The sequence below is a fragment of the Temnothorax americanus genome, unplaced genomic scaffold, assembly GCF_048541705.1.
Source record: "Temnothorax americanus isolate GAGA-0224 unplaced genomic scaffold, ASM4854170v1 Scaffold11, whole genome shotgun sequence".
In the NCBI taxonomy this organism is placed as follows: Eukaryota; Metazoa; Arthropoda; class Insecta; order Hymenoptera; family Formicidae; genus Temnothorax; species Temnothorax americanus.
In genome coordinates this window covers 503,451-516,143 of record NW_027509242.1, presented here as the reverse complement: position 1 = coordinate 516,143, position 12,693 = coordinate 503,451, and the positions used below count along the sequence as shown (strand labels likewise).

Genomic DNA, 12,693 nt, shown 5'->3' with positions numbered 1-12,693 from the left:
TTTTCAGTCAATTTTATCGTTGTACGCGTGCCAAGTGGCACCCACATATCAAGAGGCGCTTCATGAATTTTTGTCTCGCAGCATTTTGAAACACCCCGAGTAATTCGCGCCAGCGACAACTCTCGCTCGTAAAGATAATATCGCAATATTTTAATATTATGATAAGATAAAGAATCGACGAACTTTAATTGAAAGAGCGATTTCAATTCAAAACCGTACGCTTTGTTATAATCGTATTCTCAAATCGCAGCTTCGGAATTTTTTAATTCCGTGCCAAAGAGAACGAAATATCATAAAAAAGCTCGTTCCACGTGCCCATGATTTGACAGATCGAACGAAATGCCCGGTAGAGCAGATTGCTTGCTATGCCAAATTCGAATGCAGCAGTGCGCACCGATGCACATTAAAGGCTGTCGTACGTAAACTGACATAAAGGCGTATGCATAGTAATGCTGTATTATCATACATAAGCAGTTGGATCAGCAAAATATATGCACACGGCATAACTTATCGCATTGTCGGATAGAGAGAATACATGTCGGGCATTTCGTCAATCAAGACGCTTATGCTTTTACATCCAGACGAATTAGCGTGCAACAGGCTTTAACTGGTGCGCATCGCCCGACTGAATGCGCTATTAGATGAACTACAGCAGACGTGTATAAGGTGATAAACGATAAGCTGAAACTAAGTAGCTGTTATTTCGTAACGAGTGGACAGAATGAAAAATGAATATAATACCGAATATGTAGATTTCCGTAGAGAAAACCCGTCATTTTTATTAGTGCATACTGCAAAAGTATAATATATACTTTGTAGTTATTAATATGGGTCAACAATTCGAATGATTGCATAACTCATTGTCAGTAATACGTTTTCGAAGTGATGACCGTCTGAATTGACATAATAATCTTGGTGCATTTGAAAACTATTTCTAACTTTAACAACTTTCTAACATTAATAACTGTCTTTGAAAAATTACAGATAAATTTCTCTCATGGAATTGGCTGCTGAAAAATGGTTCCTAAATATATTATTTAAATCTTTCATTTTTGACTCTCCCCTTTTTTACATCCAGACCAATTTATTTTTACAAGTCCATAAAAATGTGCAATATTTCTTTTTTTATGTTAATTTTCTTATAACAAAAATGATGGGTTTCTTCTGTAGAAATAATGTTTTATTCATTATATTCTATACTCATATTACAAGATAACAGCTATTTCAATATAATTTCCCAATTGTTATCCGTTATGTTTAATAAGATGGACTAATTGTAAGATAGAGCCACCTACACAATTACGACGAGGATTCAAGCGGAGAGCGGTATATAAATGAAACTATTAAACGTGCCATTATAAATGGAAATATATAATGCGCCAAAAATGGATCTCATTGTCAGTAAGATCGTGATTAAATTCACGACTGTTAAACGGTACGTTTAAATGACGTTTACGGGACACTTGCAAACGCGCAAATTACCTTCCCGATAATCGTGCGCCGTTCTCACAATGAGACGGCATTATTATTTTAACGCCCTGCTCTTTATAGGCGCGTTCCCACGTTACATTCGCGATTTAATGCGTCCGCGCGGGTAGTATTGTGTGTATGGCCAAGGAATGCGCATGGTGCCTTAATACTCGCTCGAAACAGCTTTCTAGTTGAAGGATGCAGTCCAGGATAAAGCGGATTTCGTGCCGAATGTGCGCGCGTGTGTAATCCACCGCCGTATGTAACTAAACTGTCGCGCGCACAATGCATCCGCGATGCAGCGTATACGTGGAATACCGCAAGACGTATGCACGTGTACACCACGGTCGGGCAAGAGCTCCCCTTAATGCATTTCACGCCGCGCAATCTCATTTACCGTCACGATCTCATTTACCAATATGGAGAACGCTTGAAAAATCGGTTACTACGGTTATTACGGACGTTAATAAGTTACAACGGAAAATAATAAATGTGATTGATTCGAAATATGTGGTATATAAGAGAGTACGTGTACATAAAACAAATTTTAAGCATCATATGTATAATAGTGTACAAAAAATTAATATACGATAATAATTAGTTAATACATAAGCAGTTTGTATGTATAAAATAAATTTTAAACGAAGTATTTAACATAAACAAAGTAATTTAACAGAGTGTAAAGAATTAACGATGCGATCAATGTAGAATAAAAAAATTACAATTACATCAGTAGAAGCAAAGAAGGTGTGAAAAGTGATCCCATAGGGTGTAGCAAAAGTTATGATCAACTGCAGGAAATTAAAGAAGAAACGTTGGGATAAGATAACAATCGAGTAACATGACGTTTAATTAGGGCTTGTGCAATTTAAAACAACATGCAGTCGAGCGCATTTTGCAACACGCGTTCTGCTCGATTATCTTAAGAGTACAACTGCAAATGTTAAATTTCGTGTTATCTCGTCTTTATGCACCGTTATTGCTACCAATACGATTGACAATAAATTATACTCTGCAGATAAAATAAATTTATATTTTTTTCTACATAGTTTTTCTTTGGATATATCTAGATCTAGCTAACGCATAGTTCTCAGAAAAGAGCTCTTTGCAATTTTATGCATCCTCCCATTCGTTGTATACATCCTCCAATCACATAAGAGCCATTTATTGGTGGAGCGGCGAGAAACGTATACTACACCCGTGGGTAACGTGGGTAAAGGCCGATCTATTTCCATCGCTTTCTTCTCGAACATTTTGGTTCGAATAATGTACTCGATTCACCTATAATTCAGAATACTCCGAGCGAATATTTTCCAAGAATATTTTTCGCTAGCTATATATGTTTCGAATATGCGCATACATGCACACACGTACACACGCTCCACGTATATTTTTGTATACACATTTTTTCTTAATAAAGATTATGTATCATTGTTTCTAAAAACGTTTTTTGCCTCACAGTAAGATAATTATAATTGTATATAATCTGTACAGCTATAATTATATAATTTGTGTTCCCTAAATAATTGTAATTATGTATAATTATATATGATTATATATAACTATATAAAATTATTATTTTTATTTTCTAATCATATATGAATATGCGTGCTGCATTCGTCGGCGGTACCGCTGTAATGGATACTTTTCTGGTGAATTCAGAACGCAACGTGGTAACAATACTAACAATGCAAACGAAGCCACTCGTCCGCTAAAACTTGAAATTAAGGAATTCAAGAAAATAATTTGCTCGCCTATTTAAACTCGAGTATAAAGTTTCAGTTATGAAAATATTTCGTAATTATCATACGTATGTCTATATATACATCATATATTAAAACTCTCTAATTGAACTAAAAAAGTTTATTTCTAATTTTTATAAATTCTTATAGCTCCTTAATACTTTTTTAACAAATAATTTGACTTACAATAGTATCTATAATATATATACTTAATATATTTTTACAGATGCCGAAATACGTTTCTCGAATTATATTAAAATAATTATGATATTAAAATATTTTTATAGAAATGCTCGACTTTGCGTTGTTGTTCTAGAGAGATATTTACTACGAAGTACATTTCTTATAGTTAGCTCGATACTCGACCGTTACAAATTATAGGTTCGTGTTGGCGACCGGAATGAAAGAGCGCACGTATTTACGTCGTTAGAGGGTTAGAATAGAAAAAAAGAAACATTTCGAATCAGACGTGTTGAGAAACACGACTCTGGTAATATGTGGTAAAATATAGCGCGCACGTTCGCGCGGGGTCGTCCCCGCTGGCCCGCGTCGCGCACATTTCTTGGATCCTTGCGTGCGAGCCTCCCTAACTAATTAGCACCAACGAGTACCCGCGGAAAAGTTGTCGTTGAATAATTTAAGGAGCGGTGCTCGCTGACAATTTCCATCGGCAATTTCCCACGTAACGACAGGCACGAGCAAACTGCACCTCGCACGTATAATAATCGATTATGAACCGATTCTGCGAGACAAATGGGCCTAACAAGAAATTGATTATTCGATTCGCAAAAAACATCGTATAATTTAAAAATATCGTTCTGAATATGAATATTAAATTGAATATTAAACAAACGTGAATTTTCAACTGGAATACTGATGCAACAGCAGAGAAATTTTTTCGTTTTTTCAAATATTGGCCGTAAAATGTTTCGATCAAAGCTGATTTTTTATTTGACTTTTACACAGTATATATTAAATACTGTGTAAGTTATGTTTTCATATGACATAAATAATTTGCTACATAATCAATACTATGCTGACTGCGATATCGACATGTCGCGTTCGGTCAGCCGAAAGCAATCTTTCTGTTCAACAAACGGAATTAATATCTTCGATATATACTCAACATGATTAAAGTTCATTAATAAAAATATGAAATAAACGTGCACAAGGATAACCCATCTAGAATAACCAATCGTCGCTGTCCGTGTAAGTGAAATTACGGCTGGCATTTTCGCTTAATCAACAGAGTGCAAAGTGCGGATAGAAAAAAGTACCCTCGATGATGCGATTACGAGAAGAATTACGTGAGTAATTCAGAAAAGAAAGCAAGCTTTATTTCATTTCATTTCTTCCATTAAACACGTCACGCTTCATTGTTCATTCATGAAAACCATAAATTATAAGGATTAACACAAGAAATGTTACATCTCCTTTCTCGTAGCTATAACTGAGATTTCATTTCGGTAATTCCATTTAAAACTGAACAGTATAATTTTACGTACGTTTCACCTTTACGGTAAACCGAGAAATTTATAAGGTTTTATTTAATCATCAAATGCACATACAGTTACATTATGCGTTAAAGCGAAAGATTCGCCGAATATATAGCGACGCAAAGTAAACGCACGTCAGCCGAGTATGAATTTTATATCTTTCTGCTGATGAAATTCATTAACAGAATGTGGAATAATACTTTACGCGAAGACCAGCGACATTTAAGTGATACATGTCAGTGTATGCTTCGACACTCACTCGCCACACAAAAGTGAAACAATATCGGATTTTCTGCGTTCTCTCTGGGAACATTGTCAGTCATAATAGAACGAGTTTCGTAACACACGATACGAAAGAGCAGACGATACGAAATGTCGAAGGACTTACATCATCGCGGGAAAGATTATGAGGCGTCAATCGTGTATTTTATTCATTAGAATTTGGAGAAAAACCAGATGGAAGAAAGATCAGTGTTTTAAATCTCTGTATTCCAAGTAAATGTCAGCATGTAATGATATAATATTATATAACATTATATATTAATGTTTATGCCTTATTTTAATTACATAAAAAGAAGTAAACAAAACCTTGCGTGAAAATTTTCCTCGCGATAGCGATCGATCAAAATGCACTAAAATTAAGGATGTTATAGAAAATTATGACGTTAAAATGGATATTTGACTAGAAAATATTTATTTTGCGTTCAAATACAAAATAATTATTTTTCACCTTTGCGAAGCAAATTAAATGTCATGTATCGCGATACCGGAGCAGCGTTAAGAATAAGAAGCGCATTACACCGATGTATCGATAATACTGTTATCGCGAAAAATACATGAGCCTGTACCGACACGATAAAAGTTCCGCCGTTGGAAGATTCGCCGAGCTGAAAACTGCCTAGTGAACACCGAGATGATACACAGATGATACACGAAAAGGAGCGTGAAATGGAAACGAAAGAAGGTACGAACGTCTGCGAAGGCGTACAGGACGTATGACACGTATACGTGTTAGGTGAAAAGTCGCACGTGTCAGTTTCAAAAGAAAGACGGATTTAGTTACCTAATATAATTTGAAACAGCGCTTTAAAATAATAGCGAGACGACTTGAGTATCAAGAATGTCTGTAATTCATGTTTTTCTTTTTGTTCTACATCCTTATAATCTTTATTATATATACTTTCTTATATACCTTTTTAATATATAAAATAATAGTTTTTAATTATATATTAATTTAAGCTCATATCCTGAATTAATTTTATATGTATCTTCGAAATTTAACATAGAGATGATTAAACTCCAATCCATATCTGACTTAATTTTATTCTAAAAGTATTGAATAAACATTCTTATTTATAAAGTCGGCTTTTGATTAGCTTGACAAAATACACATGATACTCAATCGGATTTCTCGCTAGACATCGGAAGCTTCGAAGAAATCTTTCTGAAGCATTCAAATCCATATAATACATGAATAGGTAAGAAAAGGAACATTACTCGCGATTGGTTCTTAATCTAACTTTGGCCTGAAGAAAACGTACATGGGGTGTCTTCAATGAAACTTTTCCACGAATCCCTCAACGTGAAAGGATTCGCAAAGAATATTAGTGTCACATCAAGGTTGTTTTTTGTTTTACAAAAAGAAAAGTCCGAGTCTCCATTTCACTTTTCTGTTTTACATTTTTTCTCTTTTTTTCGCTTCAATATTTCAGGATTGTTCTAGTTTCGTGAGAATTCGATTTACAACGCAATAATTGACTAATAAAAATGCGACATTGATTTACGACAAAAGAAAAAAGAAAGTGCTTGATCGAAGCATTACGTATTATTGATTATTATTATTATTATTATTATAACAATATATGTACATATATTTCATTTTTTACTTTCAAATTTTTAGTTAAATGTTAAAATATGTTACTAAATTCTCAAGATTAATGTATGCGTTGTGATGTATGAGATATGTAGGTTATATTAAATATTAAATTCAAACGAAGATAAAGTTACAAATATATATATAATTTACATTAAATCTCAAGATTGCTAAACAGCTTTATAAGAATCCAATATATGATAAAGTTTCATTAAAAAATTAACACTCAAATTACTTTTTTACACGCTTTCAAAATTTAATGCAACGATCAAATCCTAATTTAATGCTCGGTATGTAGAATATATTAATTGAGCAAGTGTGTTCACTTCCCGTATCGTACTGGCGTAATTAAGTGTGCTGCGAATAATTTAACGCGGGTCAGTTCTCAGTCGTTTGGTGCACCGTGATAAGACGACTCGTGCATATGCAAGCCACATGACGGTGGCTGCATACGACATGCAAGGATTCTCTCGTATACCCTTATCCTTGTTCGCATGCACAGATTGTATGCATCGTTGCGCAAAACGCCGCATTGAAAACGGGGTGAAGTGTTCTGTTTCGCGAGAGAAAGATACGGGAAGCACGCGAAACGAGAGCGATGCGCGGCTTGTTTACCAGGGCCACAGTTTCAGTTCCTATCCCCGTCGTTTCGGGGTTGTCATCGATCCTGAAAAAGCAAGTCTCGCTTCGCGAGGTTTACTGCCGTTTTCCGCGTCGACTCGCGTTATCACGGCAGACGACGATCACGACGATGAGGTGAACGCGCGTACGTTGGATTATAGACAATGACTACGTTGAAATCTCTGACAGCTCACGCCACACTTTATACTCCCAAGCCGTTTTACGACAACATCATTTTCGGTTCAAAGTACACATCCGGTACTATCTTTGTTTTTTTTATGAATGTGAATTCCTCAGTAATTTGAAACCTATTTCTTTTTTGCACGCGGAAAAAAAAAGATGTATCAACAGCATCAGTGTTATCGAGATAAAATTTATTGATGCAACATCAATATGAATGAACAAAAAATACCAGATAATTGTTTTAATAATTTAAATATTTGGCCTAATAATATCCAATTGAATTAACTACATACGCTTGTGGCAGCCCGTGACGTTGATGTTTAATTGAAGCAATTTCATTTTTTTCCGTGCAGGGTGTTTCAAGAGAAGTCATTGTTGCAATATTTTCCGGTACTTGATATACGCATACTTTGATATTCATTGCGTTTTTCAAATACATTTTAAAGATATTTTCGTAATCTCGCGAATACACGAAAACGAGACGAGCGACGCGCTCGAAGGTGGAAGATTTTTGAGAGAATTTTGACGTAGTTCATGCACGACGTTATGCATTGTAGTGCAAAAACGTAGCTTCACGTTTCTCTTCATACTGCAATTTCCGCGCAGAGTTGCGAAAATTTACGTAACGGGCGTCGACTTTCTTTTGACGCTCCTCAGGCCGTTTCACCTTCGCTTTGAGCAGAACCAAGTAGATACTTTCGATGCCTGAGGCAACATAAATAATGGCGTCTCTGTGACACAACACTCTTTCTGATCTGACATTAAAAATATCTTTGAAAATCTTTCCCGGTAAAGTAGAAAAAATGATATCTAAATTCTAAATTGCATAACGTCAAAATAATTATTTTTCTATTATCTTTTCGTTCAGCTTAATGTTTAAATAAGTTTAGAATTTTTCGTTCGTTAGTTTTTTGAATAAAAGACGTGTTTTGTCAATCGAGTAATCGTGTCTTTTCTCATTCCATCAGGGCGAAATCGGGCACAGAACTACAACCGGGGCTCCCAGGACCACCAGAAGATGGGCGAGCCTCAGGCAACATGTGACCAGTGGCCATGACGGTGGTAAACCCCGCGTTGAGTTGCTGTTCAATACGTCGGGTTCTAAACCCTCCACGCCGTCTTCGCAACCGCACACCCCTAATACACCGAAAACGCCGCACACCCCGCCCATCAAGAAGTCCAATTGGGAGGTCATCGAACACTTCACAGGCGCGCCGCGTCCCTCTATCATCACGGTGAGTTCTCGCCCTTTATCGAATGTGTTATCACGGATAAAGATAGGAATAAATATCACCGTGCTCGCGATTACGACACTAAATAAATCTTATTCTTTAGATTTCACATAAAATAACACAGACAAAATAATCCAAAAATGTAGAATGTTTTTAAAAGTTAAAATGTTACAAGAGTAGAGAAAAATTGGCAGTTATTTAATATGTTACAATCTGAGAAAGTGAATGTCGATTTAAATGCTGGATGATTAGCATAGCTTATTTAAATAAAATTATAAATTATAATATTGAAGTATGATAAAAATTACAGCGTACATTTTTTTTAAACTGCTTGAACTTTGTAAGAAGAGATAAATGAGTAGGTGGAGTTATATATATTTTATTACTTTGTGCACTTTGCGTAATTTATTGAGCAAATGTATCATAGCGTTAATTAATTTTTCAAATAATTAAACAATTGTCAAAAGAATATTTATAATCATACATATATTATATGTAGATATATGTATAGCTAATAGATGATATTAATGTTCAATATCATAGACAATTAGTTACAATTAATATATATATTTTATGTGTAAACTTTGATACTTTCTCGATGTTTATTAAATTTGGTTTGTTATTACGCAAGTTTACGTAATACATAAAAATGTGACAGATTTCCACTTCAAGATAATACATGTTCTGAAGACCCATTACGAAATCATCAATAATTTCAAAAAATTTGAAAAAAAAAGATGGTATTCCCAATTTGCATAGATTTTCATGACTAAGTTATAATTAAATTAATTAAGAGTAGTTGAATTATAAGAAAGTAGAGTTACTTGTTACAATCCTGTATTTTCAGTAAGTCCTCCGACAAGTTATCATATTATCCGTGAACAGCGTAATTTTCGACATCGGAGAATGTTATTGTACTACGTTACCAGACGGCCGGGTAAAATTTTGAGTATCTACGAGAAAGAGTACATTCTATATTAACAGCCGCGCGCACGTGATCGTATGAGTGATACGTTTGTGCGATGCACGCGCATCACGTTTCTCCATTACCGCGACCGAGTCTCCAGCAGGAGGACTTCGAATCGCTGAACAAAACGGAGAAACAAGAAACTGTGCGAAAAGGCGAAACCACTTTGTCAGATCCCTTTCCCTTTGATACATCCGCTCAATTTTCAAGGTGACGGCGCGACATCGTGAAATTACACGGTGTTCCAGTATTACACTTTGCCAATAAGGTCCGTCATCTCCCCCTTGATATGAATCTCGTTTAACTATATATATTTGGTCGCGTTTTTACACTCGCGTTGCTACATCTTTGCGAACGAAACTTTTGTTATTGTAAAATTGCCATTTTGCACGACGAACCGTCGAAAATTGATGGTGCAATCCTCGTAAACACATTACAGAAAGTTTTCTCATCTAATGAGAAAAAAATCGCGATATCATGGAAAACAGGACGAATAAATAAATAATATCGCAATAATTTTTCAACAACACGGCGGCACATACGTTTCGTCTGTATTTCATGTGTTTCATGATCTCTCTCCGAATGGGTGGGATTATTGATTATTATCGTTACGGAAACTGCTCGCGGCCGACGTATGTACAAACGATTATCGTATTACGGGCAAACACCAGCAAACACGTCCGCCGGCTACAATGTGTGCCTTTCGTTGAATCACATTTATGCACCGTGCGTTTGTACTGTTTGTGCGACGAATCGAGACACCAGTGATACTACCGGGTTCCCCGAAATTAACCAAAAAACGTGGACGGCACAACGTTGCGCGCAATGAAATAATTTGAATTATCGTTCTTTTATTAACCTTAAATATACGTTTTCGATATATTTGCAATTAAAAAAGTCCGCGATTAACATTCATATATCAACGTTTGACACTAAATAACGATCGAATATTTATCTCTCCGTCTTTTCAAAGTTTGATTTTTGAGGCATAATCGTCGCTCTGTTCGCAGGTGGCCAGAGGATCGGAGGTCGGCGTGGCACCGACAAATGGAAGGGAGTCTATGTCGGAAGCTGCAGCGAACGTAGGAATCACGCAGCACACGCGGAAATGCGCTCTGAGCAGATTCCTGAGCTCACTATGCCGATCTCATCATTTCAAGAACCTGCAGGTAGGAGTGGCAAACTGGCAACCATTTTCTACGGTGCGCGTCCGTCTTTTCTCTTCCCTTTTTTTCCGTAATTATTCGAATATTACGCTTTTAATAAGCCAGTGCACAAATATTGGCTAAATCCGATGTAGATTTGCATCAAAGTAGAAACGATTAGGCGTTCCTGGCGTTCGCTGGTCTGGCAATCACGTGTCTGACCGTGGCTAGATCTATACTGTGTACCTACGCATATTTTTACGGACTTAACTTTGTTTGAAGTTAAGTCCGATGTCTAACGCTGAAAACAGCGCATATAGTAATTACGAATTAAAACTGCGCCAACATAATTCTTACTAAAGAATTATAATAAGTATCTACGTTTCTGTAAAATTAGCTAATTGGAATTGTGTAAAATGTTGAACTTTGCTAGTATATCTTAGTGATTGTCTGCTATGATAAATATCCTTATTTTTTTATATAGAGATATAGTTTCATTAAAAGTAATATCGAAATTAGTGGTTTGTTAATAATGATAATAGAATTTATATTTTCAATAATCATATGGTTTCTCCTACTGGTTCTTTTACTTTTCCAATAATTTCTGCGCTTCATAACAATAAGTACTCTCGCGATTTGCAATAAAAATATATGAAACTAGTATCATTTTTTTCAAACGTAATTTTATGCGTCAGATACACTTTTTGTCTTAAAAATGTCTTGTCAATCTATCTAATCTTTTCAATCTTGCTAATGATGTGATTTCTCGAAAAATCCGCCGCTGACAATGAAGGAAACGCCGACAAAATCTCGAGGCGACGTCTTAAGCTGACGGTAGTGACATTCCTCGTCAAATTCTTGTCATGCAAATCAATGATGTTATCGGAAATTAATCTAAGTTCGTCATGCGGAAGCACGCACGAGCAACCGAAGCGCGTCGGCACCGTCGATTGACGTGCGTTGAGTTGCGTAGGAGTAACACGCGTTATACTTGGCAAACTCAGGCAAGCTGGAGAGAGAGAGAAAGAAAAAGAGAGAGGGAAAAAAAGAGTCGTTAACCAGGAGAATAAAATTTTGCGCAACAAGTTTCGGCCTTCGAAAATCCGCACCATATAAAATGGCACGAGGAGAACAAATTTACGACAATTTCGAGCCCAAAATTGCGGGCCATATGTATTCTCTCACGTTTGTGAGCTGTAATAACGCGATTCCGTCGCGAAACCGACAAATTGTCTCTCTACTCGTAGGCCGCATATGTGTCTCGGACACAACCGCTGCGTTTTGCGGTTGAATCGTCGGTTTTGTCCGATGGAAAATAGATGAACGCGGCTGGCGAAGATACAGTCGTTCGTGGTGCCCGCGAGGCTGCGAAACTCGACGGTCTGGTGGCACGAACGATGTGGTTAACGCGCTAGCCAACCACCCCTTTGCCAGTTGTAGGGCTCGAACAGAAATATATCGAAATGTCTCGCCCGTCAAACGCAGCGAACACTCTGACAAGAACTTCGATATATGGAAATATCGCGGAGGTGTTTTAGAATATTGAATATTGGAGGAACACTGCTGCTGTCGAGGAATATTCCAAGTCGTATTTACTTTAGATTGACATACGGTCATACCTACGGTAATTTATAATTGCAAAACTGGACCACTTTACAACTTTTAAAAGAATTAACTTGAGAATCATTATATATAACAAATGTTATATTCTTTAACGTTATATAATTGATTATAAACTCGTGTATTCATGAAGCTATTAATTAAAAAATTTTGAAAGCGATACATTATATTAGTCTTCTGTGTTCAAAACTTTAACGTATAAATTATTGAGAATCGTTAGATAAAATTGCTAAAATTTTGAATATTTCTTCGTACAGAAAGAAAATTAGGACATATTTAACTTAATCGTTTTGTTATACAACAGTATTTAAAAAAGTAAAGAAGTTTTTTACAATGCATCGCAC

The 12,693-nt window shown here is 36.0% G+C and overlaps 2 protein-coding genes across 4 annotated transcripts in view; one reads left to right on the top strand and one right to left on the bottom strand.

The window, feature by feature from the left end:
* Positions 1 to 12,693, top strand: part of LOC143907644 (adenylate cyclase type 6) — a 126,688-nt gene that overhangs the window by 49,593 nt on the left and 64,402 nt on the right. For all 3 annotated transcript variants that reach the window (XM_077424534.1, XM_077424528.1, XM_077424542.1), the window contains 2 exons: positions 8,354 to 8,620; positions 10,595 to 10,753. In XM_077424534.1, coding sequence (XP_077280660.1) covers positions 8,354 to 8,620; positions 10,595 to 10,753 — 426 coding nt within the window. The remainder of the gene's footprint in view (positions 1 to 8,353; positions 8,621 to 10,594; positions 10,754 to 12,693) is intronic.
* LOC143907855 (uncharacterized) overlaps positions 1 to 12,693 on the bottom strand; it is a 76,147-nt gene that overhangs the window by 39,393 nt on the left and 24,061 nt on the right. The gene's annotated exons all lie outside the window — the stretch shown is intronic.